The sequence below is a fragment of the Corythoichthys intestinalis genome, chromosome 16 (assembly GCF_030265065.1).
Source record: "Corythoichthys intestinalis isolate RoL2023-P3 chromosome 16, ASM3026506v1, whole genome shotgun sequence".
NCBI classification, from domain to species: domain Eukaryota; kingdom Metazoa; phylum Chordata; class Actinopteri; order Syngnathiformes; family Syngnathidae; genus Corythoichthys; species Corythoichthys intestinalis.
Window position 1 is genome coordinate 31,406,634 of NC_080410.1, and position 24,936 is coordinate 31,431,569.

General features: G+C 40.4%; 1 protein-coding gene across 1 annotated transcript in view; it reads left to right on the forward strand.

Annotated features, from left to right (window-relative positions):
- The window catches only part of arhgap27l (Rho GTPase activating protein 27, like), an 83,591-nt gene that overhangs the window by 35,697 nt on the left and 22,958 nt on the right, over positions 1–24,936 (forward strand). Inside the window, exons 3-11 of the mRNA XM_057861442.1 lie at positions 1,783–2,621; positions 11,149–11,283; positions 11,347–11,472; positions 11,563–11,709; positions 13,594–13,659; positions 17,202–17,306; positions 17,369–17,443; positions 22,385–22,444; positions 22,607–22,674. Of these exons, the coding sequence (XP_057717425.1) occupies positions 1,783–2,621; positions 11,149–11,283; positions 11,347–11,472; positions 11,563–11,709; positions 13,594–13,659; positions 17,202–17,306; positions 17,369–17,443; positions 22,385–22,444; positions 22,607–22,674 (1,621 nt within the window). The remainder of the gene's footprint in view (positions 1–1,782; positions 2,622–11,148; positions 11,284–11,346; positions 11,473–11,562; positions 11,710–13,593; positions 13,660–17,201; positions 17,307–17,368; positions 17,444–22,384; positions 22,445–22,606; positions 22,675–24,936) is intronic.

The following is a 24,936-nucleotide window of genomic DNA, read 5'->3' on the forward strand; positions in this document are numbered from 1 at the left end:
TCATTGTCATCATGCTGAAAGACCCAGCCATGTCTCATCTTCAATGTCCTTGCTGATGGAAGGAGATTTTTCACTTAAAATCTCTCGATACATGGCCCCATTCATTCTTTTCTTTACACAGATCAGTCGTCCTGGTCCCTTTGCAAAAAAACAGCCCCAAAGCATGATGTTTCCACCCCCATGCTTCACAGTGGGCCTGGTGCAATTCAGTATTGTTTTTCCTCCAAACACGAGAACCTGTGTTTCTACCAAAAAGTTCTATTTTGGTTTCATCTGACCATAACACATTCTCCCAGTCCTCTTCTGGATCATCCAAATGCTCTCTAGTGAACCGCAGACGGGCCTGGACGTGTACTTTCTTCAGCAGTGCAGGATTTGAGTCTTTTGAGCATTGTGTTACTGATAGTAAACTTATTTACTGTGGTCCCAGCTCTCTGTAGGTCATTCCGGTCCCCCTGTGTGGTTCTGGGATTTTTGCTCACAGTTCTTATCATTTTGACGCCACGGGGTGAGGAGGGAGTTGAAAGTCCATGTTGCCCAACGACAGCCCCAAAACATCACTGCTCTAGAGGAGATCTGCATGGAGGAATGGGCCAAAATACCAGCAACAGTGTGTGAAAAGCTTGTGGAGAGTTACAGAAAACGTTTGGCCTCCGTTATTGCCAACAAAGGGTACATAACAAAGTATTTAGATGAACTTTTGGTATTGACCAAATACTGATTTTCCACCATGATTTGCAAATAAATTCTTTAAAAATCAAACAATGTGATTTTCTTGGTTTTTTTCCACATTCCGTCTCATGGTTGAGGTTTACCCATGTTGACAATTACAGGCCTCTCTAATATTTTCAAGTGGGAGAACTTGCTCAATTAGTGGTTGACTAAATACTTATTTGCCCCACTGTATATAATAAAACAATAGGAGAATATTTGCAGTGTTTGCTTTTTGTTTTTCTTTTTTGTGTTTGTTTTGTTTTGTTACTTGTAATGTAAACCAGTTGAAAACATAACAACTGTAAGCAAGTCATAATGAATGCAACTGTCTGAAATGAATGAATGAATAATAAAATAAGTGTTTTTGTAGCTGCCCCTCCCAGTTCAAATAGATGGGACATCTGTCGCCGTCAATTGGAGTCACGTCATCACTTGAAATGACTATTTCAAGCCCCCCATTTACTGCAAATGGACCCGAAGTGGGTGCCATTGATTTGTGCTGTGTCTGCGCTAGTTGTTGGGACACACGTCTGTTATTAAGAGAGTTGGTAAGTTCCGTCAGCCGTGACGGACGGGCTGCGATTCACGTCGTCACTTGAAATTATTATCTCAATATCTATAAAATGATAGCAGCACAAAAAAAATTTTTATAGCAGAAACTAATGGCACCTTTGCGATGCCGTTCCGCCGTAGATAGAGGCTGCGTGACGTTATCACTCGAAATGAATATTTCAATATCGTAAATAAGATAGCAGCACAAATTTAAAAAATTTTACAGCACAAACGAAGCATAAACGATTGACACCATTTTTCACCATTTTTATCAAAATGCGGACCTGGTTAACCTCAGATTGACATGTAAAAGAATTGTAAATATCTTAAAAACGATAGCACAAACAAAGCGTTTTACAGCACAAACATAGCACAAATGATTGACATCATTTTTGTATAAATTTGCATCTGATGGGGGGCCAACTGCACTGTGGTAGTGTTAAGAACTGTCCATTTTTAAAGCAACTCTGGTTTGTCTATGACCATCAATGAGTTCATGTGTCGTGCTTGTTGCAGGTCTGGGTCTGGTGCTGGTGGAGTTCCAGTACGAGTACCAAGGTCGCGACGGTTCCATCGTGTCCATCAAGCCCAACGAGCGCTACATCCTGCTGGCGAAGACCAACGCTCACTGGTGGCAGGTGCGGCGAGACCACGTATCCAAGCCCTTCTACGTCCCCGCCAAGTATGTCAAGGAGTTACCGCCCGACGTTCCCTCCCTTCTGAATTTTGCACACATTCCCCTCATGGAGACACCGGCCGCTCCCGTGCCTGCCCCGGTCCCCGTCCCAGTCCCCGTCCCTAAAGCTGCCGAGGAGCCCGCCGTCTCCAGGGGCAAAGCTGGCGACGAAGTGACCATCCGGTTGAAACCGGACAGCGCCGCCGGCTACCGCAAAACGGAAAACCGCATGTCTACGTTCGGCGTCCCGCTGGAGTTCATGGATCTGCCGCCGCCCCTCTCCGGGACTTCTCGGCACTCTGATCCTGACGTCGCCGACGAGACCGATGGCGTTCCCACCAAACACATTCCCGAGGGACAAAGAGAGTTGGACAAAGCTCGGCTTCCCGAGCCGCCCGCCGCCCGATCTCACGCTCTGCCCATCCCGGTGGAAACGCCCACTGTACCCGAGACGCACTCCCACAGAGAGGAACATGGCGAGGAGGAGGAAATCCAAGAAGAAGAAGAGGAGGAGGAAGTCATCGAGGCCACCGAGGACAGCGAGCCTGACAGCGACGAGGAGAAGGAGAAGTCCAAAAAGGAAGAGGAGGAGTCGTCCAATCACATCTACGAGTCCATCCAGGACCTCCATCTGGACATACCGATTGAACACCTGAGCCCGACTCCGTCGTCTAACGAGGTAAACATCTGAAGCCCGCCTAAAACTGGGCCGTGCAGATGCCAACACAACACTCTTTAAAATTTATAATATCAATACAGACAATAGGTTTTTGTACTCCTGAATTTTTATTGAAAATAATTAAAAGAAATTGAATATTTTTTTAAAATAATAAAAAATAGATAAGAGAATTTTTACGATGAAGAGTAGAGCTGAAACGAATACTCGAGCAACTCGAGTAACTCGAGTTTAAAAACTGATCCGAGTAATTTTATTCACCTCGAGTATTCGTTTATTTTGACAGCTCTAAGCATCACGTTTTGCTCGGACTACTTTTAATGCGGGACAACACGCTGATGTTACGTGCGTAGAGGACGAAGCAAAAAAAACAACAACAACAAAACTTACTGCAGCAGACAGCCGCTACACATGACGCCGACGTTACTAAATACTTGCCCGAACGATGCTAGTTGGTAGCAGGTAGCGTCTGATGCGTCTCATAGAGATCACATGTATGTTGAACTAGATGCGAAATGACAGACTCGGCTGCGTCTGGGCAGCGTTAGTAAACCGCCGCCATCTTAAAGCAGTAGAGGGATAGGCGCTAATAAAGAGCGCTAAGCTTTTTTTGGTACCAATTGAGCATCGTTGGAACGCCACAGCCTACCTGAGTATTGTTGCTGCCCATGTCCATCCCTTTATGACCACAATTTACCCAACTTCTGATGGCTACTTTCAGCAGGATAATGTGCCATGTCATAAAGCAGGAATCATCTCAGACTGGTTTCCTGAACATGACAATGAGTTCACTGTACTCAAATGGCCTCCACAGTTACCAGATCTCAATCCAATAGAGCATCTTTGGGATGTGGTGGAACGCGAGATTCGCATCATGGATGTGCAGCCGACAAATCTGCACCAACTGTGTGATGCCATCATGTCAATATGGACCAAACTCTCTGAGGAATGCTTCCAGCACCTTGTTGAATCTATGCCACGAAGAATTGAGGCAGTTCTGAAGGCAAAAGGGGGTCCGACCTGTTACTAGCATGGTGTACCTAATAAAGTAGCCGGTGAGTGTATATGTTATAAAGGCGAGTGGACACAGGCGTTCATTTGACCGCGCCGTTTATTGGCATAAGCTTCGGCAACTCCTTCACAACAAACATAAGAATCATTTAGTGAAAGCACAACAAAAAAATAATATTCCTATCTCTCAAAAATGATAATGTTCACAAAAAGAAAAGCACTTCAATCTGTATTAACGAGGCCCTATCCTCCCACAGTTAAAAAACTATGCAAAGAGAAATGGCATTCCCAATCAAAACAGCTATGCAAAATACGCCTATAATACTTACTCAGACTTTGGTCACTCTATTCTTATAGACCCTACCCACCGACGTCACAAAACCACGTGCTCGCTGTATGATTCCGCCCCCTTGTCCGTCATTTTGTCTCTGTATTAGCATTGGTTTCAATTGATCGAGGAATTTAAAATGCATTTCATGGAAGACCCGGTGCTTTCGGATGCCGTAAACTCACTGGATGTGTTGCATAAAAGGCGTTATGTGGAAAAGCTTCGTTCTATACAGTCGCCAGATCCATATTTGATGCCCAAATCGATGTTTTTCGACCCACTGTCTTCGCCCTGTCTGCCTGACATCTGCTACGCTGATATTTACAACTATCTTGTCCACACAAAATCAGCCTATTCTCACGAAAATTTGAAAAACTTCAAGAGCTTGGAGGCTTATAAATACTTCGTTGCTGGTTGGGTGAAACAGGTCCTCGTCCACGAAAATTCGGCAGGAATCTATCTTGTGCTTGGAAAGGTGAGTTACGAAATTTTCAATTCAAAATCTTTTATTCTCGCTAACATCCACTGTCAAGTCTAATTTATTTCATGTCATTTGTCAATGCAGTTAGGGCTTTTTATGTTTATATGGTTTAGCGATAGCACTCTCACTACATACATACGTATATGTTGTCGGCGATTAGCCTAGCAATGATCTTAATTGTGGTTATTTGTCAGCCCCGTAGACGAGGCCAGTTTCTTTCACTTGGTACCAGCGAAATATTATTCAAAAAATAACGATGGTGGAAGAAAGGGAAGTCACAAACATCTTGAATTTGAAACTATGTCGTACTACGTCGTATGTTGTCGGCGATTAGCCTCGCAATGATCTTAATTGTGGTTATTTGTCAGCCCAAAACCCTCTAAGTATATCTTAAATGCATCTTACCGGATATAAAATGACTACTACATAGTCTGTGGTGATTTTTTGGTGCCCAGTTTTCACGTCGCATTGCAGCCGTCCATTTCGCTCTCCTCTTTGGATCCCTCGGAATACGGTAAAACTTCAAGTCTCTCCTTCCATCTTCTCTGTTAGTGCAACCAACAGCCACACACACCTTCACCATTTTGATTATTAATGTTAAGGAGCAGAAAAACACGCCGTAAATAGGAGGAATGTACGTAGCCGTAACAGGTTAACACTATGTTTTGACAGACAATTGGGCGGTACCATTCAGGAGAGCGGAGTTGTGACGTCACGTGGGTAGGGTCTATAATTGTTAATTGTATTCCTATTATATTAAGTCCACTTTTGATTGAAAATGTACAAATTTTATTACAACGAAAACATTAAGAGGGGTTTCAATTAGAGATCCGATCGATCGGATCCGATCACGTCATTTTCAAAGTATTCGAATCGGCGAAAAAATATCGGCCATGCCTTTTAAAAAAAAATTTTTTTCTTAAATTAAATCGTTTTCTAATTGTATTAACGTTACAAACATAATATGTTACACTCATCCAGAGTCTTTAGTTTAGGCTTAAGGTAGGGTTATCAAATTTATCCCGATAACAGCGGTAATTAATTTTCTAAAAATGTATCACGTTATAATATTTAAAGCAATTAATGCATGCGCTGCACGACCCACTCACGCATTGTCGCACTTAATCTTTAAGGGCGCCGTTTTACCTATATAGAGAGATAAAAGGCAGCGTAAAATGAGCAGAGTGAATTTTGGCAACCTTTGGAGCCTTTTTTAATTGGCTGAAGCGTCACAATCCCTCTTCTTACGATTAGAAATATCATGGGAAGCAATGTGGGGAAGCAAGGTAGCAATTGATCTTTTTCTTAACACCTTATGTTATTTCCCAACGCGGAGAAGATATATCAATTGGTAGCACTACGCACAGTCATGGTTCCACTTCCCATCATGCATTTGGGCATGGCTACAGTATTATTTCCTGAAAGCTCAACAAATACACTAGATGGCAATATTTAGTCACAATATACAAAGTCACAAGTCTTTCTATCCGTGGATCCCTTTAACAGAAAGAATGTTAATAATGTTAATGCCATCTTGTGGATTTATTGTTATAATACACAAATACAGTACTTATGTACAGTATGTTGTATGTATATATCCATCTCGTGACTTATCTTTCCATTCCAACAATAATTTACAGAAAAATATGGCATATTTTAGAAATGGTTTGAATTGGGATTAATTACGATTAATTATTAAGCTGTGATCAACTCGATTAAAAATTTTAATCGTTTGAGATCCCTAGTTTTTTTTTTTTTTTTTAATTCTGTGATTGTTTCATTTACTGCAATGTTCTGCACTTTTTAAGTACCCCCACCCCCGATAACTGCAGTAGGCCTATATTGACAATATGGAAGTCAAGTGGATAGCTTGCACTTTATTTGAATATTTCCTGCGATATGTTTAACTTCGTGCAGGCAGCTTTGATGTTTATTCATTTAATCACAATGTTTTTCAGTGTTTTGCTATTGCAAATAATTTCATGAGTTTATTTTTTCCTTGATGCTCACGGTAACACGTTTGAAGCCACGAAATCAAGAATTGCTTTGCGCATAACCAGGATTTTTCTGCGTGGAATCGACACTTTTTCGGCACTGATTCCTCAGGCGACTAATATACAGTGGGGAGAACAAGTATTTGATACACTGCCAATGGGTTTTCTCATTGACTGTGTATCAAATACTTGTTCTCCCCACTGTATATGTATACAGGAAGTCCCTGTGTTACGAACGAGTTCTGTTCCTACGCTGGCGACGTAACCTGAATTTCCGCATAAGTTGGAATGAACCCTTTAACTACCCTTAAATCTCAAAATAACTATCCAAAAGTATTGTGCAGTGGTACCTCGACATATGATCGCTTCGACACACTATCTTTTCGACATCTGACTCGCCATTTGTTTCTACATCTGACGACATGCTTGAAATACGACGATTTATGACAGCCCAGCAGTTTCTTTTTTTTCCTGCACGGCTGATTTTCTTGTGAGAGAAATCAACACGGGTTCCAACAATCTTAGTGCACGTGGTGAAAAAAGGAAAAAAGGTGATGCTTACCATTGAAATGAAGATGGAAATGATAGGAAAATACTGTATGAGCGTGGTGTCTGCATCCGTGAACTTGCTGACAATACGGTCGTAGAATGTCTACGATCTCGGCGGTCCTCCACCATTCGCGAGTCTTTATAAGTTAAGGTGACAATGATTATTATTGTAACATCGTCAGAGAAATGCACACTCTCTCACTCTGTTGTCAGCCACGTGGTGCATTCAGGTACACCACGCAAAATACAGCCGCCACATTAGAACCCGATTCGTTACATTATTACAAGTATTATTATTATTATTACTATTATTACTCTGATTTTTATTCCTAGTTTATTTATTTTGCTCTTTTTGATTACTATTTTGAATAGTAACAGCAGTATTTATTAAGGATTTAGTGTAGGTTTTCGGGCTGTGGAACGAATTGATGTATTCTTATATGTATATGTATAATGTATTCTTACGGGAAAATCCTGCTGGACATACGACCATTTTAACTTACAAACGAGGTCCTGGAACGAATTAACGTCGTATGTAGAGGTACCACTGTATTTTGTATAATGATGGAGGATACACTGCCCTCTGGTGGCAGCATTGTGTCAGGCTGGATTGTCGCCTTGTATGACTGAGGAGCAGGCTCAGACGTTTGACTTGGATAAAGGATAGCTGCGCTCTGGTTTGGTCCACATTAGGCCGTAAGTTGTTTTAGCTAATATATGTATGTGTATGCATTTGTAATTAAGTTTAGAGCTATGGTTTGTGGAGTTGCAGTGGGGCAAATAAGTATTTAGTCAACCACCAATTGTGCAAGTTCTCATACTTGAAAAGATTAGAGAGGCCTGTAATTGTCAACATGGGTAAACCTCAACCATGAGAGACAGAATGTGGAAAAAAACAGAAAATCACATTGTTTGATTTTTAAAGATTTTATTTCCAAATTAGAGAGGAAAATAAGTATTTGGTCACCTACATACAAGCAAGATTTCTGGCTGTCAAAGAGGTCTAACTTCTTATAACGGGGTCTAACGAGGCTCCACTCGTTACCTGTATTTATGGCACCTGTTTTAACTCATTATCGGTATAAAAGACACCTGTCCACAACTCAGTCACACTCCAAACTCCACTATGGCCAAGACCAAAGAGCTGTCGAAGGACACTAGAGACAAAATTATAGACCTGCACCAGGCTGGGAAGACTGAATCTGCAACAGGTAAAACGCTTGGTGTAAAGAAATCAACTGAGGGAGCAATTATTAGAAAATGGAAGACATACAAGACCACTGATAATCTCCCTCGATCTGGTGCTCCATGCAAGATCTCGTCCCGTGGCGTCAAAATGATAACAAGAACGGTGAGCAAAAATCCCAGAACCACACGGGGGGACCTAGTGAATGACCGTCAGAGAGCTGGGACCACAGTAACAAAGTCTACTATCAGTAACACAATGCGCCGCCAGGGACTCAAATCCTGCACTGCCAGACGTGTCCCCCTGCTGAAGAAAGTACACGTCCAGGCCCATCTGCGGTTCGCTAGAGAAAATTTGAGTGATCCAGAAGAGGACTGGGAGAATGTGTTAAGGTCAGATTAGGGCTGGGCGATATGGCCTTAAGTACATATCACGGTAAATTGAGCAGATTTACCCCGGTAACGATAAATGACGATAAATTGTAAACTGTTTCTCATTGATTTATTTACCAGCTTTCAATTTAACACATTTAACAATTGTACATGCACTCTAAACATTAAATATATAAAAATTATTGTAAACAATAAGAATTCAAGTATGAACATTTATAACAGCTTGTATGACTTGAACTATGTACAACAATATAAAAATGAATACGACGACTGTGCAAACATGTCATTATAACAAAAATGACAGTTTGAACAGTACACTTCAAACAGACAACATATTGTTAACGGCTGTTGTGACATAATTACTCAACACAAGTGTTTACGTCAAAGTTTCAGTTTTTTTTCCCGGAGCATTTTTTAATACATGCACGTACATATGCACCCCCCACACAGACACATACACACATTAAAGCTATATTGCTCTTTTGCCAATGAAACATTTAAGATTTTGCACAGAATAAAGCAAGCACATACAAAAGAAAAGCTGGGGCCATTAAATGGTCATATTATAGGCTTCACTGTTGAATTATAATTTATGATGAATGCTTTACCATCATAAAAGGGATATCAAAGAAATCACACACCCACACACAGATACAAAATAACGCGTAACACTAATTGCTAGATGCGGTCTGTATCCAATCCACTCATTAAGTTCAGCCGTTTTGACAAGGTTAGAGCCGCTATCTGACTCCCATCACGTTCATTTGTAGCTAGCGTTAGCCTATGGCCTGGCTTCCAGTAGAAAGCAGTGAAACCACCCTCTCCTGAAATCGTGAGAACCAGGGAGGAAAGCAGGTGAAAGCCCGTTTGAAGGCCGCCAAGAGTCGACTTAATGTCGGGTGAAAGTTTGGCGAAGCTCCCTTAAGCCCGACTCCATCACATTTGCTTGTAGTGATAGCCGCTAGCGTTAGCCTACCGGACTTCTGTTTGTTTGAATTCCTGATAACCATGTGACATTGTACGTAAGCACACTGACTGCTTTCTTAAAGGGGAATGAATGAACCTAGCCGAACAACAGAGTAAAAGCGGGATAAAAAGACTATATTTTCTTGTTTTATTAAAATTATCGAATTTACCGATATGGTCAAAATTAAGTCGGTTATTGTGAAAAATTTCGGTAACGATAAATTTTCGGTATATCGCCCAGCTCTAGGTCAGATGAAACCAAAATAGAACTTTATGGAAGAAACATAGGTTCTCGTGGTTGAAGGAGAAAAAATACTGAATTGCATCCGAAGAACACCATACCCACTGTGAAGCATGGGGGTGGATACATCATGCTTTGGGGCTGTTTTTCTGCAAAGGAACCAGGACGACTGATCTGCGTAAAGGAAAGAATAAATGGGGCCATGTATCGAGAGATTTTGAGTGAAAATCTCCTTCCATGAGCAAGGGCATTGAAGATTAGACGTGGCTGGGTCTTTCAGCATGACAATGATCCAAACACACAGCCAGGGCAACAAAGGAGTGGCTTCGTAAGAAGCATTTCAACGTCCTGGAGTGGCCTAGCCAGTCTCTAGATCTCAACCCCATAGAAAATCTGTGGAGGGAGTTGAAAGTCCCTGTTGCCCAACGACAGACCCAAAACATCACTGCTCTAGAGGAGATCTGCATAGAGGAATGGGCCAAAATACCAGCAACAGTGTGTGAAAAGCTTGTGAAGAGTGACAGAAATCGTTTTGCCCCCGTTATTGCCAACAAAGGGTACATAACAAAGTAGTGAGATGAACTTTTGGTATTGACCAAATACTTACTTTCCACCATGATTTGCAAATAAATTCTTTAAAAATCAATGTGATTTTCTGTTTTTTTTTCCCACATTCTGTCTCTCATGGTTGAGGTTTACCCATGTTGACAATTACAGGCCTCTCTAATATTTTCAAGTGGGAGAACTTACACAATTAGTTGTTGACTAAATACTTATTGGCCCCACTGGATGTGTGAGCGATTTGCTATGAGAATTGTAAATACGTTAGGATTCGTATCATTTAAGCTAGCAGACTTTTATTAGGCAAATTAGGCTAATTTAATACACCAAATTTACATTTTGATCAGACTAGATGGACATTGGAACACCAATTGTTTTGTGGAAAGTGTTTTATTGTTAAAATGTGTGTCATTTTGAACATAAGTGTACATATGTGTTTTACAGCTTTACAAATTCAGCTTCACGTTCAGTGAGAATAGAACGCGTCATATTAATAAAGTAAAAAAATAAGATACTGAGAGGTACAATAAGGTACTGCTTACGCGACTAAAAAATAAACAAAAAAACGACTGAAGACAAAATGGCGGACGAGACTCCGGCATCGTAAAGTCGAGTCGCAGCCCAGGGACTACCTGTATAGTTATTTGTGTGTTATGGATGACTTTATTAACTCTTTGGTTGCCATTTACAGCAATAGACATCCAAACCATGTGATCCACTTCAAATGGATTGGACATTTATCGCTGTCAATGGCAGTAAATGAGTTAAATATGACACTCTGAACTGATTTTGTGTCATGCATAATTTGTTGACACTTGCAGGTGTCTGACCCAGCCGCTAAGCTGCCACAACTGCCAGACCCGGCCCCCTCCAGTACTGGCCACACCCCTTCCTCTTCGGTCACCTCCCCCCGGATGGCAAGCCCCTCCTCCCTCAGCCCTCAGCATGGATGGCAGGTCAGTTTTTAGCTTCAACGTCCGAGTGACAAGAAGTCAATTCACCCCGCTGAATGTTTGCAGACGCACACGGACCGAGAGAGCGGCAAGGTTTTTTACTTCCACCCCCTCACGCGACAAAGCACCTGGACACAACCGTGCACTCCCCCGCCGTCCCCCCCAGTCTCGCTGTCCTCGACACCCTCCCAGGTAAAGCAGACGCGCTTTCAGACATATTTCAAGTAATAGTTTGAAAATAAAAGTCTGCTAGAACATGAGCTTTTGCCACTTTCCATCCAGGGCGGCTCGGAGATTTGGGAGCAGCTGATGGACCCCATTTCGGGGAGGAACTACTACTACAACCCCGCCTCTGGCGCCACCTCCTGGAACGTGCCCCACGCCACCCTCAGCTCATCATCTGACATCACCTCGCCAGATGATGGACCGGTACGAGATTCCATTTGAAGTGTTGTACTGTAACTTCACTTAGTTGCTGCTACTGACGGTGATTGACGTCCATTCCATTTGGATGCCTATCACTGTCAAAGGCAACTAGTCTATTAACCAGTGTTGTTTTTGACAGCCATTTTAATTTTCGTCTTCGTCTTTTTGGACGAGAATACTTATTAGTCTTATTCATTTTTTAGTCATCTCAAAATATGTCTAAATTTTGTTGACAAAAATTCAAGACTAATTTCATCTAGTTTTAGTCAATGTTTACTAAAACTGTTGGAAAAGGTAAAATTTAAAAAAATTCCTCCAAAAATAAATTAATAAAGGTTTCCAACTTGTTGATTATACACACTCAGCAGGAAAACAGTACATTATTTTCAATTAGTTATACCCACCTGGACTCCACGAACTGCATGTAAAAAAAGTTACCGAGAATTTTAGAGGACGTGCGCCTTAGCATTAGCCTAATTCTATCGCGAACACTATGCTAACGCTACGAGTTACATTTAGTGTGTGATGATCACTGACAATCTGGTGTGCATGTGAAACAATCTGGTGGGCACCAGAAACTATTTGTTGCGCACTAGAAAGTTCCCTTTCTTAGGCCACAAACTGCAGGCGCGCATCGGATACCAGACCTTTCGGCGTGCTAAAAATGCTAATACAATTGCCTTCAATCTTGGTCTCAACCAGGGCTGTCAACAGACTTGCAAGAGACCATTCTAGGGACCCCCTACCCCACCCCTGCCACCGGCTTGTCACGACAACATACGCAGTACTTTTAACGTTGGCAAGCAATGACAGTGTAAATTTTCAAATTATTTAATTTGAGATGGAAAGTTAAATTTAACAGACCGTAATGTGATGTGACACAATATAAACAATTTCCAATGTAGGCTACAATACAATACAACTGAGAGTGCTATGCCTGCCTGCCTGTCTGCTTAGCAACAAAACAGTATAACCAAACATCCTGTGCCTGCCCCCTCCACATCCCCGGGGTTATCAAGTCCTCAAACAGTGATATGCTTAGATTTTTTGACTGCAAAGTCATTTATAACATCAGTTAAATCCAGTTTTTGAGCAAGCTCATGTTCAATGGAGAACATGGCTAGGTTGTTAAGCCTGCCCTGTGTTATGGTGGAGCGTAGCCTACGCTAAATTAAGTTAAATCCAGCCGCCGGACCCGAGTCTGTTCAGCCCAATAGGCTACAAGCGGGCGGTGACAGACTCAAAACGGGGAATTGGTCACTGTGATCGCGAATGTAAACGTTCAGCGTTAGCGGCTGTTGTTCACTTAACGACATCACCGTCCATAGCCAACTCTAGCCCTAATTCTCTGGCTGCTTGTCCCCCTTTTAAGAACTTCATCATTTTTTCTCGTTCACCTCTATGATCTTCATCTCTTTTTCTTTTTTTCCTTTCTTTTCTGCGCACCCGATTTATGACGACTCGCCATTTTTAGAGTTTATAACAATGACAGATTTTAATTTCCCGCCTCAGGGCACGTACGTAGTGTAGCCTTGAGTGCGCCAGAGCGGGGTCAAACCATTCTCTGCTAAGACAGACGGGGTAGGGGGGTTTTCTCGTGTGCACCAGATTGTTCAAATTTATTTTATTTCTGTTGATGTCCCTTTAGGGGCTCTGTAAACATGTGACGGAAACTTGCGTCAGGGTTTGTGTTGTGTTCATGTTGCGTATTTCATCTCTTCAGACAAAAACTGGCACTCTTCTCGTTATGTTTTAGTATCCCAAAACACGTTTTTAGCTCGTTATCGTCTCGTCATCGTCATGAAAAAAAGTGTTTGGTGACGAAATATTTTCGTTGTCATTGATGAAAACAACACTGGTGTTAACTGTTGTGTACCCTCCCTGAAGCCACCACTGCCAGAAGAAGACTATCCCGTGGACGCACGCAACGACAATGACGCAGTATTCACCGTGGTAAGTATTACACACACACACCTTAGGGAAACCACAAACGATTGTTTTGATAGTTCATTAGTCAGTGATTCTTTTGCCATTAGTCGACTCATCAGCTTGGATATAAGTAAGTTCAAATTAAGTTATTTAGATTTTAGCTTTAAATGTGCATTGGAATCAGAATGTGAGAAAAGTATTTTTTTGAATGTTTATATTTTTGAAAAGAAAAGGAGATCTTTGCTATAACTCACTTTGATTTATTACAAAGAAAATAAACAGCTTTCATCCAAGAAACAAATAATACAGTGCCTTGCAAAAGTATTCGGCCCCCTTGAACCTTGCAACCTTTCGCCACATTTCAGGCTTCAAACATAAAGATATAAAATTTTAATTTTTTGTCAAGAATCAACAACAAGTGGAACACAATTGTGAAGTGGAACAAAATTTATTGGATAATTTAAACTTTTTTAACAAATAAAAAACTGAAAAGTGGGGCATGCAATATTATTCGGCCCCCTTGCGTTAATACTTTGTAGCGCCACCTTTCGCTCCAATTACAGCTGCAAGTCGCTTGGGGTATGTTTCTATCAGTTTTGCACATCGAGAGACTGACATTCTTGCCCATTCTTCCTTGCAAAACAGCTCGAGCTCAGTGAGGTTGGATGGAGAGTGTTTGTGAACAGCAGTCTTCAGCTCTTTCCACAGATTCTCGATTGGATTCAGGTCTGGACTTTGACTTGGCCATTCTAACACCTGGATACGTTTATTTTTGAACCATTCCATTGTAGATTTGGCTTTATGTTTTGGATCATTGTCCTGTTGGAAGATAAATCTCCGTCCCAGTCTCAGGTCTTGTGCAGATACCAACAGGTTTTCTTCCAGAATGTTCCTGTATTTGGCTGCATCCATCTTCCCGTCAATTTTAACCATCTTCCCTGTCCCTGCTGAAGAAAAGCAGGCCCAAACCAAGATGCTGCCACCACCATGTTTGACAGTGGGGATGGTGTGTTCAGGGTGATGAGCTGTGTTGCTTTTACGCCAAACATATCGTTTTGCATTGTGGCCAAAAAGTTCAATTTTGGTTTCATCTGACCAGAGCACCTTCTTTCACATGTTTGGTGTGTCTCCCAGGTGGCTTGTGGCAAACTTTAAACGAGACTTTTTATGGATATCTTTGAGAAATGGCTTTCTTCTTGCCACTCTTCCATAAAGGCCAGATTTGTGCAGTGTACGACTGATTGTTGTCCTATGGACAGACTCTCCCACCTCAGCTGTAGATCTCTGCAGTTCATCCAGAGTGATCATGGGCCTCTTGGCTGCATCTCTGATCAGTTTTCTCCCTGTTTGAGAAGAAAGTTTGGAAGGACGGCCGGGTCTCGGTAGATTTGCAGTGGTCTGATGCTCCTTCCATTTCAATATGATGGCTTGCACAGTGCTCCTTGAGATGTTTAAAGCTTGGGAAATCTTTTTTTATCCAAATCCGGCTTTAAACTTCTCCACAACAGTATCTCGGACCTGCCTGGTGTGTTCCTTGGTTTTCATAATGCTCTCTGCACTTTAAACAGAACCCTGAGACTATCACAGAGCAGGTGCATTTATACGGAGACTTGATTACACACAGGTGGATTCTATTTATCATCATCGGTCATTTAGGACAACATTGGATCATTCAGAGATCCTCACTGAACTTCTGGAGTGAGTTTGCTGCACTGAAAGTAAAGGGGCCGAATAATATTGCACGCCCCACTTTTCAGTTTTTTATTTGTTAAAAAAGTTTAAATTATCCAATAAATGTTGTTCCACTTCACGATTGTGTCCCACTTGTTGTTGATTCGTGACAAAAAAATAAAATTTCATATCTTTATGTTTGAAGCCTGAAATGTGGCGAAAGGTTGCAAGATTCAAGGGGGCCGAATACTTTTGCAAGGCACTGTATATACTGTATTATATTATTATATATTTAGTAATATACGAATGTACCGTAATCAGATTTAAAAGTAAAACATTAAAATAAAAATAGAAAATTAAAAAAATATACTATTGTATAGTATATTTATATGTATTGTAATATTTTCTTTTAGGGTTTTTAAATGTGTATTTTTTAGGGCTGTCAAATTTATCAAATTTGTTCAAATTTATCTAATTTATCACGTTAACGGGCGGTAATTATTTTTTTTAAATGAATCGCGTTAAAATATTTGGCACAATTAAGGCATGCTCGGAATGACCCGTTCATGCGTTGCCTCAAACAGTTTACAATAACGGCGTTTCAGCACATTGAGAGCAAAAAGGCAGAGAGATGCGAGTGGACACAGGCGTTCATTGGACTGCGCCTTTTATTGGCTTAAGCTTTGGCAGCCATTACTAACAGTCATGGTTGCCCAACTTCCCATCATGCATTTGGGCCGAGCAGGAGACGTTCTTTTTCTTAACATGCCTAATTGAACACAACGCGGTCATACTGTATGACATTTGCAGCCACCACTGACAGTCATGGTTGCCCAACTTCCCATCATGCATGTTGGCGGAACAGTTAAGTCAACTCGCTACTTTACCATTTAGTGAAAGCACAACAAAAATAATATTCCTATCCCTCAAAAAAATATTAAATTACTATAACTTGTCATCAAATGTAGCTTTTAAGAACTACAAGTCTTTCTATCCGTGGATCCCTTTAACAGAAAGAATGTTAATAATGTTAATGCCTTCTTGTGGATTTATTGTTATAATAAAGAAATACAGGACTTATGTACAGTATGTTGAATGTTTATGTCAGTCTTGTGTCTTATCTTTGCATTCCAACAATGATTTACAGAAAAATATGGCATATTTTAGAGATGTTTTGAATAGCAATTAATTAAGATCAATTTTTAAGCTGTGATTAACTCGATTAAAAAATTTTATTGTTTGACAGCCCTAATATTTTTGAAAATAAGAGTAATCTCTTATTGACTTTTTCACCCTTTTATGTTTCAATGTAACAAGAGAATATTTAGTGTTTTTGCTTTTATTGTTTTAATTAATTTTTAATTTTAATTAATAATGTTTGCTTTTCCCTTTTTGATTCTTTTTTAATTCATTAGAATATTTAGTATTAGAATTCTTTATGTTTACATTAAAACAATTCATCAATATAAATAATAGAATATTTATGTACTATTAAAGAGGTCAAAAATGTCTCCAAATGATATATTGACCATCAAAATAGTTACTTCATCTGATAATCAATTAGCTGTTGAGTTGTCATACTAGCCCTCACGCACATACAGTACACCCGCGATCAAAAGTTTTGAGACACTTTCTCATCTGACTGAATGTTGAAGGGTCTCAAAAGCAGTGACTCTTATTGCAATTATGGACCTGTGAAAATTTCCTATTTTAAGCTTTGTTAGCATTTGGCAAGTGGAGGCAAGGTTTTTGTTTAAAACCAGCAGGGTGTCATTTCGTTCCGTTTGCTATGGTGCGCACATCTCAACTTTGAACTTATCAAAGGCCAAATACTGCTGTCAATTTAAGAACAGCACCATCTTTCACCCTTCTGTGTACTTTTCCCACACGCTTAGCAACACGCGATTCCCAGAGCGCGCAGGGAGTTCCCGGATGGTGTCCGAACGGCCAACGGCGCGCCCGATCAGCGCCTGGCGTGGCGACACAGCGTGGCCGAGGACGTGAGTGCCTGCCGCGGCCGGTCATGTTTAGGCCGCCCACTTAACTGGCTTGTGTTCTTCAGACCTTCGCTTCACGAAACTGGAGGAACGTCGCCGACTCGGCGGAGTTCAGGAGGGACTCGCCCAATGGGCCGCAGGTACGCACATGCACATGTGAATGCACATACATATGTGAACATATACACTCAAATATTGTCAGAAAATGTGTGTGCATATGTGCACACACACAAAATAAGCTGACAGTGCCACACAACACAAGGGCTGCCACAAGTTTCATTATTTTTTTTTTGTTCTTTCAATTTTATTATTTATTTTAGAAAAATGTCAATAGTTTACTACAGCAGTCACTGATTATTATGTGGCAGGAAATGTACTGGGGAACCAAAAAACTAGGTTGGATTAGCAGCGCTATGGAACTGTGGAAGTGTATAATTGTTAGACAAAGCAAAAGAAGATGTTTGCAAATATTTACCAAAATATTTACAGTTATTTTTAAGTAAAGAAAAAAAGTTTAAAACCTGCCGAGACCCAAACTTTTTTTTTTGCAATTAGAAATCAAATGTCCTCAAAAGAGTACGCCGCAGAAGATTGTAAAATACTTTTGTTTTTCCTTTTATGGTTTTGTATTTTTTTAAGTACATAAATTACAGAACATTTCATAATTGATCAAAAGAGAATATTTATTTTTTTCGTTTTTGTATTTTATTCATAAATTTGAAAAAAAAAGGGAAAAAAATCAAATATTTGTCCTGAATAATGAGGTTTTTTAAATTTTCTTCTTTTTGGATGACAAAAATATTTACAAAAACTCAAAAATCTGAAAAATATCAGAGAATATTTACTTAAAAAAATAGGATTTGGAGTCAATTTTGGGGTCAACAATGCTGCTCAACGCTTTGAACAACATTTAATGTGTGGAAAATCTCTATACAATCATATGGCAGTGCTAATACAACAGAACACTGGGTTTAATCTACTCATCACCCGCAGCTATTTTGTTTTACTTCTTTCGGTGGGAAAATTTGAAAAACTTTTTCTCAGGCCTCCGGCGAGAAGTAACAATGATGTCACAAAGATCCTCGGATCCTAAAGTCAGTAAAATACAGTTGTTAATTCATCGTGGCAGCCCATACACTCATAAACCTTAGCCCAGACACATGCAGAGGTGGGTAGTAACGCGTTACATGTACTCCGTTACATTTACTTGAGTAACTTTTTCCAAAAAATGTACTCCTAAGAGTAGTTTTACTAAGTCGTACTTTTTACTTTTACTTGACTAGATTTGTGAAGAAAAAAAAACGCTACTCTTACTCCGCTACTTTGGGCTACACAAGAGTCATTACATTTTTCCTCTTTATTCTACTTATTAGACTTTTTTTTGCCAGTGATGCCAAGAGTAGCCCAACCAATAGCGTACCGCACGTAACACGTCACCTTTGCTCATTAATATTCATGATGTTAGCAACTGTTGCTAGGGGGGTCAAACTCGCGTTTGTCCCTCATGCTAGATGCATGTAAATAGTAGGGGTGTGACGGTACACAAAAATCTCGTACGTACCTCGGTTTTGAGGTCACGGTTCGGTTCATTTTTGGTACAGTAAGAAAACAAAATGCAAAATATAAATGTGCTAGTTGTTTATTACACACTTTTGTGCTTTCAAAAATAGGAACATTAGCCTATACAAAGCTAGAATTCTGCTCAAAAAGTAGCGGGTATTTAAAGATAATCCAACAACAATTTGCCTTTCAGACCTTGCGTATTGGTCAGCTTTCTTTCTGAAAGAAAGAAGAGAAAAGAAGTCCTGTGCTAAAGAGAAAAGCAATCCCAATGACAAAGATTTTAACATGTATTTTACAAATGAAATGCCTCAATTAAACTTTTTTTTTTCTTATGAACGGTTTTCAAAAGCTTTATTGGTGGATTTTCTCAAGTTAAAGCGCCACACAGAAATTAATAAATTTAATTGTGTAAGCAGGATGTGTGTATTATTCTTATTATTTAATTACTGGTGTTGTAGCTCATTTCAATTTATTTTATTTAAATGGGCTATTATTTATTTTATTATGTGTCTATATTTTAAAAATGTCATGTAGTATTCATTTATATTGTATAACTTTAGTTCCTATGTGAATATTAATTCCTACTTGTTTTGTTGTGGTAGGAGGGTTTTGTATTGAACACGGGGCCGTGTTGGTTATTATTATAGCAGAGAAGACAGCAGTAAATCAACAAAGACAAGTCAGCTGTGCCCCGATCTACCACTCAAGAGATCTGATTGACTCAAAAAGTAGGTTACGATTGCATATTAGTTTGAAAATCGACCTGATCCACCGTATTTTTACATGAGTGACTTCCGGCCCGATCCTAGCTACCGGAAGTAGTATTGACACGGGAGGGCTGCGTCTCGCGTCAAATAATAAACTCTGCCGTTCTTTTCGCGTGCGTCGCATTGAGCCGCTTCTGGGACGCATATAAGGAGCGGCCGCACTGCGACTGGTATATATGGCTGATTGACTGTAACGCCCTCGTTTCACTGCGTTCTCGCGGCGGCCACATTGTCGCGCCGTTGACGTTTCTGGGTTATACTGTCCTACTGTGTTGGTCCTCATTATAGTAGAGAAGACGGAGTAAATATAATCTACACAAAGAAACTGTAACCCGATCGACTCACAGCCTCAAATAGTAAGGGTTATATTACGTCAGAAACTCGTTCGGTACGTGTCCGTTCCGAACCGAGCACCACGTACCGAAACGGTTCAATACTATTACATGTACCGTTACACCGTTAGTAAATAGTGTACGGACGAGATGTTTACTGAGCTAAACCTACTAATTCTGCCCGAAAATGATGTCCCTGGTGCCAAATTCACTGGTAAAGATGTGGCAGAACATACAAATGATCAGTTAAAGAGATGACTTGCGTGTCGAGGGCTGAAAAAGACGGGAAAAAGAGCCGACTTGACCCAGAGTTACCTTTTTTATCGACACCTTTTTCTTGTGTGCATTGCCTAAGACCACTGACATTGTCCTGTTTCAGCAAGCTATCCTCAACAGGGGTGGGCAAACTATTCCGCAAAGGGCCGCTGTGGGTGCGGGTTTTTGCTGCAACCCATCAAGAGGACACTTTTTCACCAATCTGGTGTGTTATAAGTGCAATCAGTTGATTGCAGTCAGGTGCTTCTTGTTTCCATTGAAACCTCATTGGTTAAAAGCTCAGTGCTGGATCAGTTGGAACAAAGACCAGGACCCACTGCGGCCCTCGAGGACCGGTTTGCCCACCCCTGCTCTACAACCATATGCCCCGTCTTTTTTATATTTTATATCCTTTGGTTGTCTTACGTCTCTGAACGATCTTGGGGGTAATTTATATTGCTATTTTTGTGTAGCGATCGCAAATGCCACTCAGTGACAGCCAACAAACACTTTATTTTTTTTTCATTAATAACAAATCTTAATTCTATTAATTTATTCACACTTCCCTCTTACTAAAGTTGTTTCTTTACAACAGAAAAGGTAAAGCTGTTAAATCTAGCGCCTACCTGCAGGCACAAACAGGCTTACTACAAAAGACCAAGGCCAAACATGGCTAATTTATTTAAATATCTGTGTTTTAGAAAAATAGGCCTATATGACCGCTGTGATATATAAATGTCAGTCAAAGCAGTAGTACCACCTAAAAGTAACTAGGTAGAAAGCCATATAATATATATATATCTACACTCACACACACACACACACACACAACAAATTCTTAATTCCCAGTCCTCAACAACTAAATAAAAAAGATTGTTCATAAATATCACGATTGATATGTGAGTCAACGCACGGCAAAACGCCACTCAAAACAAATAAGTAAAAACATCAAAATGGCTCACCCCTTCAGGGCAGGCTGATCAGGATTGTCATCTGTAGGACCATGTTCCCCAACAAAATGTTTACTGCTTATGAAGGTGAATGGCTTCACCTTGCTGGCATTAAACTGGTCTTTTGGATGTCTGCACAAGTTGATCCATTGTTCACATTTTTTCCTCTGAGTTTTTGGCTTCACGAAACGTATGAAGAAAACATCCTTCATATGTGGACGTTCGTAATGTCTTGAGTCATTTCTACAAGTTCCATAGCAGCATTGTTCAATTGGCATGTTCTTTTTTGGAAGTTTACCGGCAGAAAACAAGCAATTCTAGCATGGGTTGTATGCGAGTGCACTTCTATGTTGACCCCCTTCCAGTTTACAATGGTGACGTCACGCAACCTTGCGGTCTAAAAATAGCATTCGTGCGGTACGCTATTTCACCAATGAGACGTCGCAACAATAATCACATGACTCCATTATACCAATCAGACGCAAGCTTTACGTTCTATGATCATGCCAGCCTGTTCAATCACATGGCATCCTTAAAGCACCGTAACAAATGAAGTATATGACAGAGCGCGCTGCCCTCAACATGACTCGAAAGCGCTGATTTTAACCTGTCTCCCAGTTTTATTTGGCACCGTTTGACCAAGGAAAACCGGAGATTTGATCCTTTTAATTTCATAATAGTAACTAGGAAAGAACTATTCACTGTTCAAACTATTTTCTCCACCAGGGGGCACTCATGCTCTTTGGACAAATAATGATTCATTTCTGTATTTTTTATTTCTCTTGCCGGAATTCAATGATTTTTTTTTTTTTTTTTTTTGTATTTCTTTGGTTTAATATGGTCTTGTAATGGGTTATTGTACAGTATCATAATAACAACAGTTCATATAGATGACTTTGTACTAAGAAAAAAATACAGTTGTTTACAAAAATAAACAAAAATCTAAGCAGTTACTCACAATGTTACTCATTACTTGAGTATTTTATTCACCAAATACTTTTTTACTTGTACTTGAGTACATTTTTTGGATGACTACTTTTATTTTTACTTGAGTAATATTATTTTGAAGTAATGCTACTCTTACTTGAGTAAAATTTTTGGCTACTCTACCCACCTCTGGACACACGTACATCTATACACACGCAAACAGAAAGAAACACACACACCCCTACATACAAAACACACGGCGGCTGATGATGTCGTTGTGTGTCAAGCTCTGTGATAGGATGATACTGAGGAGGAATCTGTCCAGTCGCAGCACAGACTCCCAGCAGGTACCGGAAGGTCCCGCACCGTCACTCGTTGTCACTCACGGTCGCTACGGCGACACGTCACACTCACTCTTTGCTAACCCCGTCGGGTGTCGGGCTCCTCCTGGTGTTGGTTGGGCGACGGTTACGTCCGGCCACGGTGTAACTTCATGTGTGTCCCCGCAGGGACATCTGCTGGAGAAGGCGGGAATCGTTAACAAGACCAAAGTAGTCGATAACGGCAAGAAGATAAGGTAAGACTTTCTCATATTGTACAAAATGGTCATTAGGGCTGCCATAAACGATTATTCTGCTCGTGGACTGATCATCGATTTTTCCGAGTAGATGACTATTACTTTGTATATGAATCATGTTATTTAATGTTTATATTACAGAGATCAGAAAAAAAGAAATAGTATTTACAGTTTCTTTAGAAAAAAAAATTAAGGCAAGTGAAAAGTGGATAAAAGATAGTTTAATATTTTTTTGGGGGGGGTTTGCATTTTTAAAATGATCTGCACCATATACCCCTTTCCCACTGGCCAAAAAACCCGTGTCAACCCACTAACAATCGGCTTTTGGTGACAGTGGGAAAGGCGCAGCGACCCACCTCGACCCGTGTCAATCAACCCGCCAAGCGACCCGCGTTAAAATCACCTCGGCTCTGATCGTCATGCAGTGTGAAAGCAAAACCCCGGGTCAACAGTCAACACCCTAATCTACGTGGTGACGTAGGCTCTTACGTGATGCGTCATAACAACGTGACAGTCACCTCCCATTTAACACGCCCCACAGCCGTAGTTACGTCGATGCTAACAACAAAGCTAGTAGAAGAAGAAGAATTCACGTCGCCTACATTGCCTCAGCACAAGCAGAGTGTTGATCCTTTGCCGCATTTCGAGGGCAGTAAAAAGCATGAAAACAGAGAACACAAACGGAAAGGAGGCTTCCATAATGCTCTGCATTGTTTACTTCCTTGAACTGAATGAATTTGGTCGCACTTGTCGACGTTGTTCTTAGCGTGGTGACGTCACGTATCCTTACGCACGGCTGAGGAGGGGTGGGGGGTTAGACGGGTGAAAAAAAAAAAAAAAAAAAAAAAAGACACGGCTTTTTTTTGTCAATGGGAAAGGTGCCAAATGCCAATTGCTAGTGGGTTGCATCGGCTTGGAAAAAAACATGCGTTGACCCACTAGTTTCAGTGGGAAAGGGGCAATAGATAAACATTTATAAAACATTTAAAAGAATTTTTTTTTTTAATTATAGTTTTTAAAAAAATCTCTTTATTTTATAAAAATGTCAAATATGTATAAAAAAATGTCCTGAAAAATTAAAAAATAAATTGAAAGCAATCGACTGTTTTTTTTTTTTTTTTTTTTTTTTTTTTGCTTAAAAAAAACAAAAAATAATTATAAACATTGTAAAAATGAATGAGAATATTTACTGTTCATTCTTCAACTACCATTAACGGCGATAGACGTCCCATTCTTTTTGACTGGGACCCTGGCAGGGATCGAATGATGAGTTAAGAGGCTGAATAAAATATATTCATATTCAGTGACGTGCGGTCAGGGGAGGCATTTTTTTGTCATCATGACGAAAAAATAATTATAGCATCAAATTTATAATAATATTTGTCCATTGCTCTTTATGTATGACTCATTTCGAACATTTTTTATAGTCAAAATCGCTGAATTTGCCTATTTCCTGTTCAAATAAAGAAATGAAACGAGAGGTGCGGCAGCAACGAGTAAAGCCTCACCTCTGAATGCGCAGTCCATAACAAACTGGGTTGATACATGGAATTGGAGCGTGCTGTTTGCCGTACATCTGCATGTCGTCATTATAATGTTTCCAGATACGTTGATTTTCCACAGTCTGGCTAATGTCTTTAACCCTTAGAGTTTAATGTTTGTTAACGACATATTTAGTTTTGCTGATGGGAAATAAAACCGCAGTGAAAAAGCGAAGGTTGCGGCAGATAGTACTCTGCCGCACTGAAAGGGGGCGTACGTGAAACTGGACTTTCCGTCAAAAGTGGACGCGATTAACTCAACACCGCAGCTAAAAGGTTCGCGCTTTTCAAACGGACTGGTACACCCGAAAAGACTGGCTATGTGGCTGTCCTTCGAAAAATCGGCTTTGCTGCTTTCTCTGCCTTTTCTTTTCAACTTGTGCCAATGTCTGGACTAACACAAGATATTGTGACATTAAAAAACTACCACGAAGCCTCAGCAAACATGAGAGCTCGACCACTCACATTCAAAGCCGGATTGCTTTAAAAACATTTGGAAGCTCAAGGATCGATTTGGCTTTGACGAACAGCTGAAGCTCAACGGTAGCATCCACAATCCTAAGGTAAAGGAAAACCGAAATAGTTTGAAAGGCCTCATTAATGCAACCTGCATCCTAGCTAAACAGGAGTTAACATTTTGTGGTAATGATGAGCGTGTAAGCTCTTCTAAACGTGGCATATACTGTATGTAGAACGATTACATGGTTTTGCTGAGAAAGAT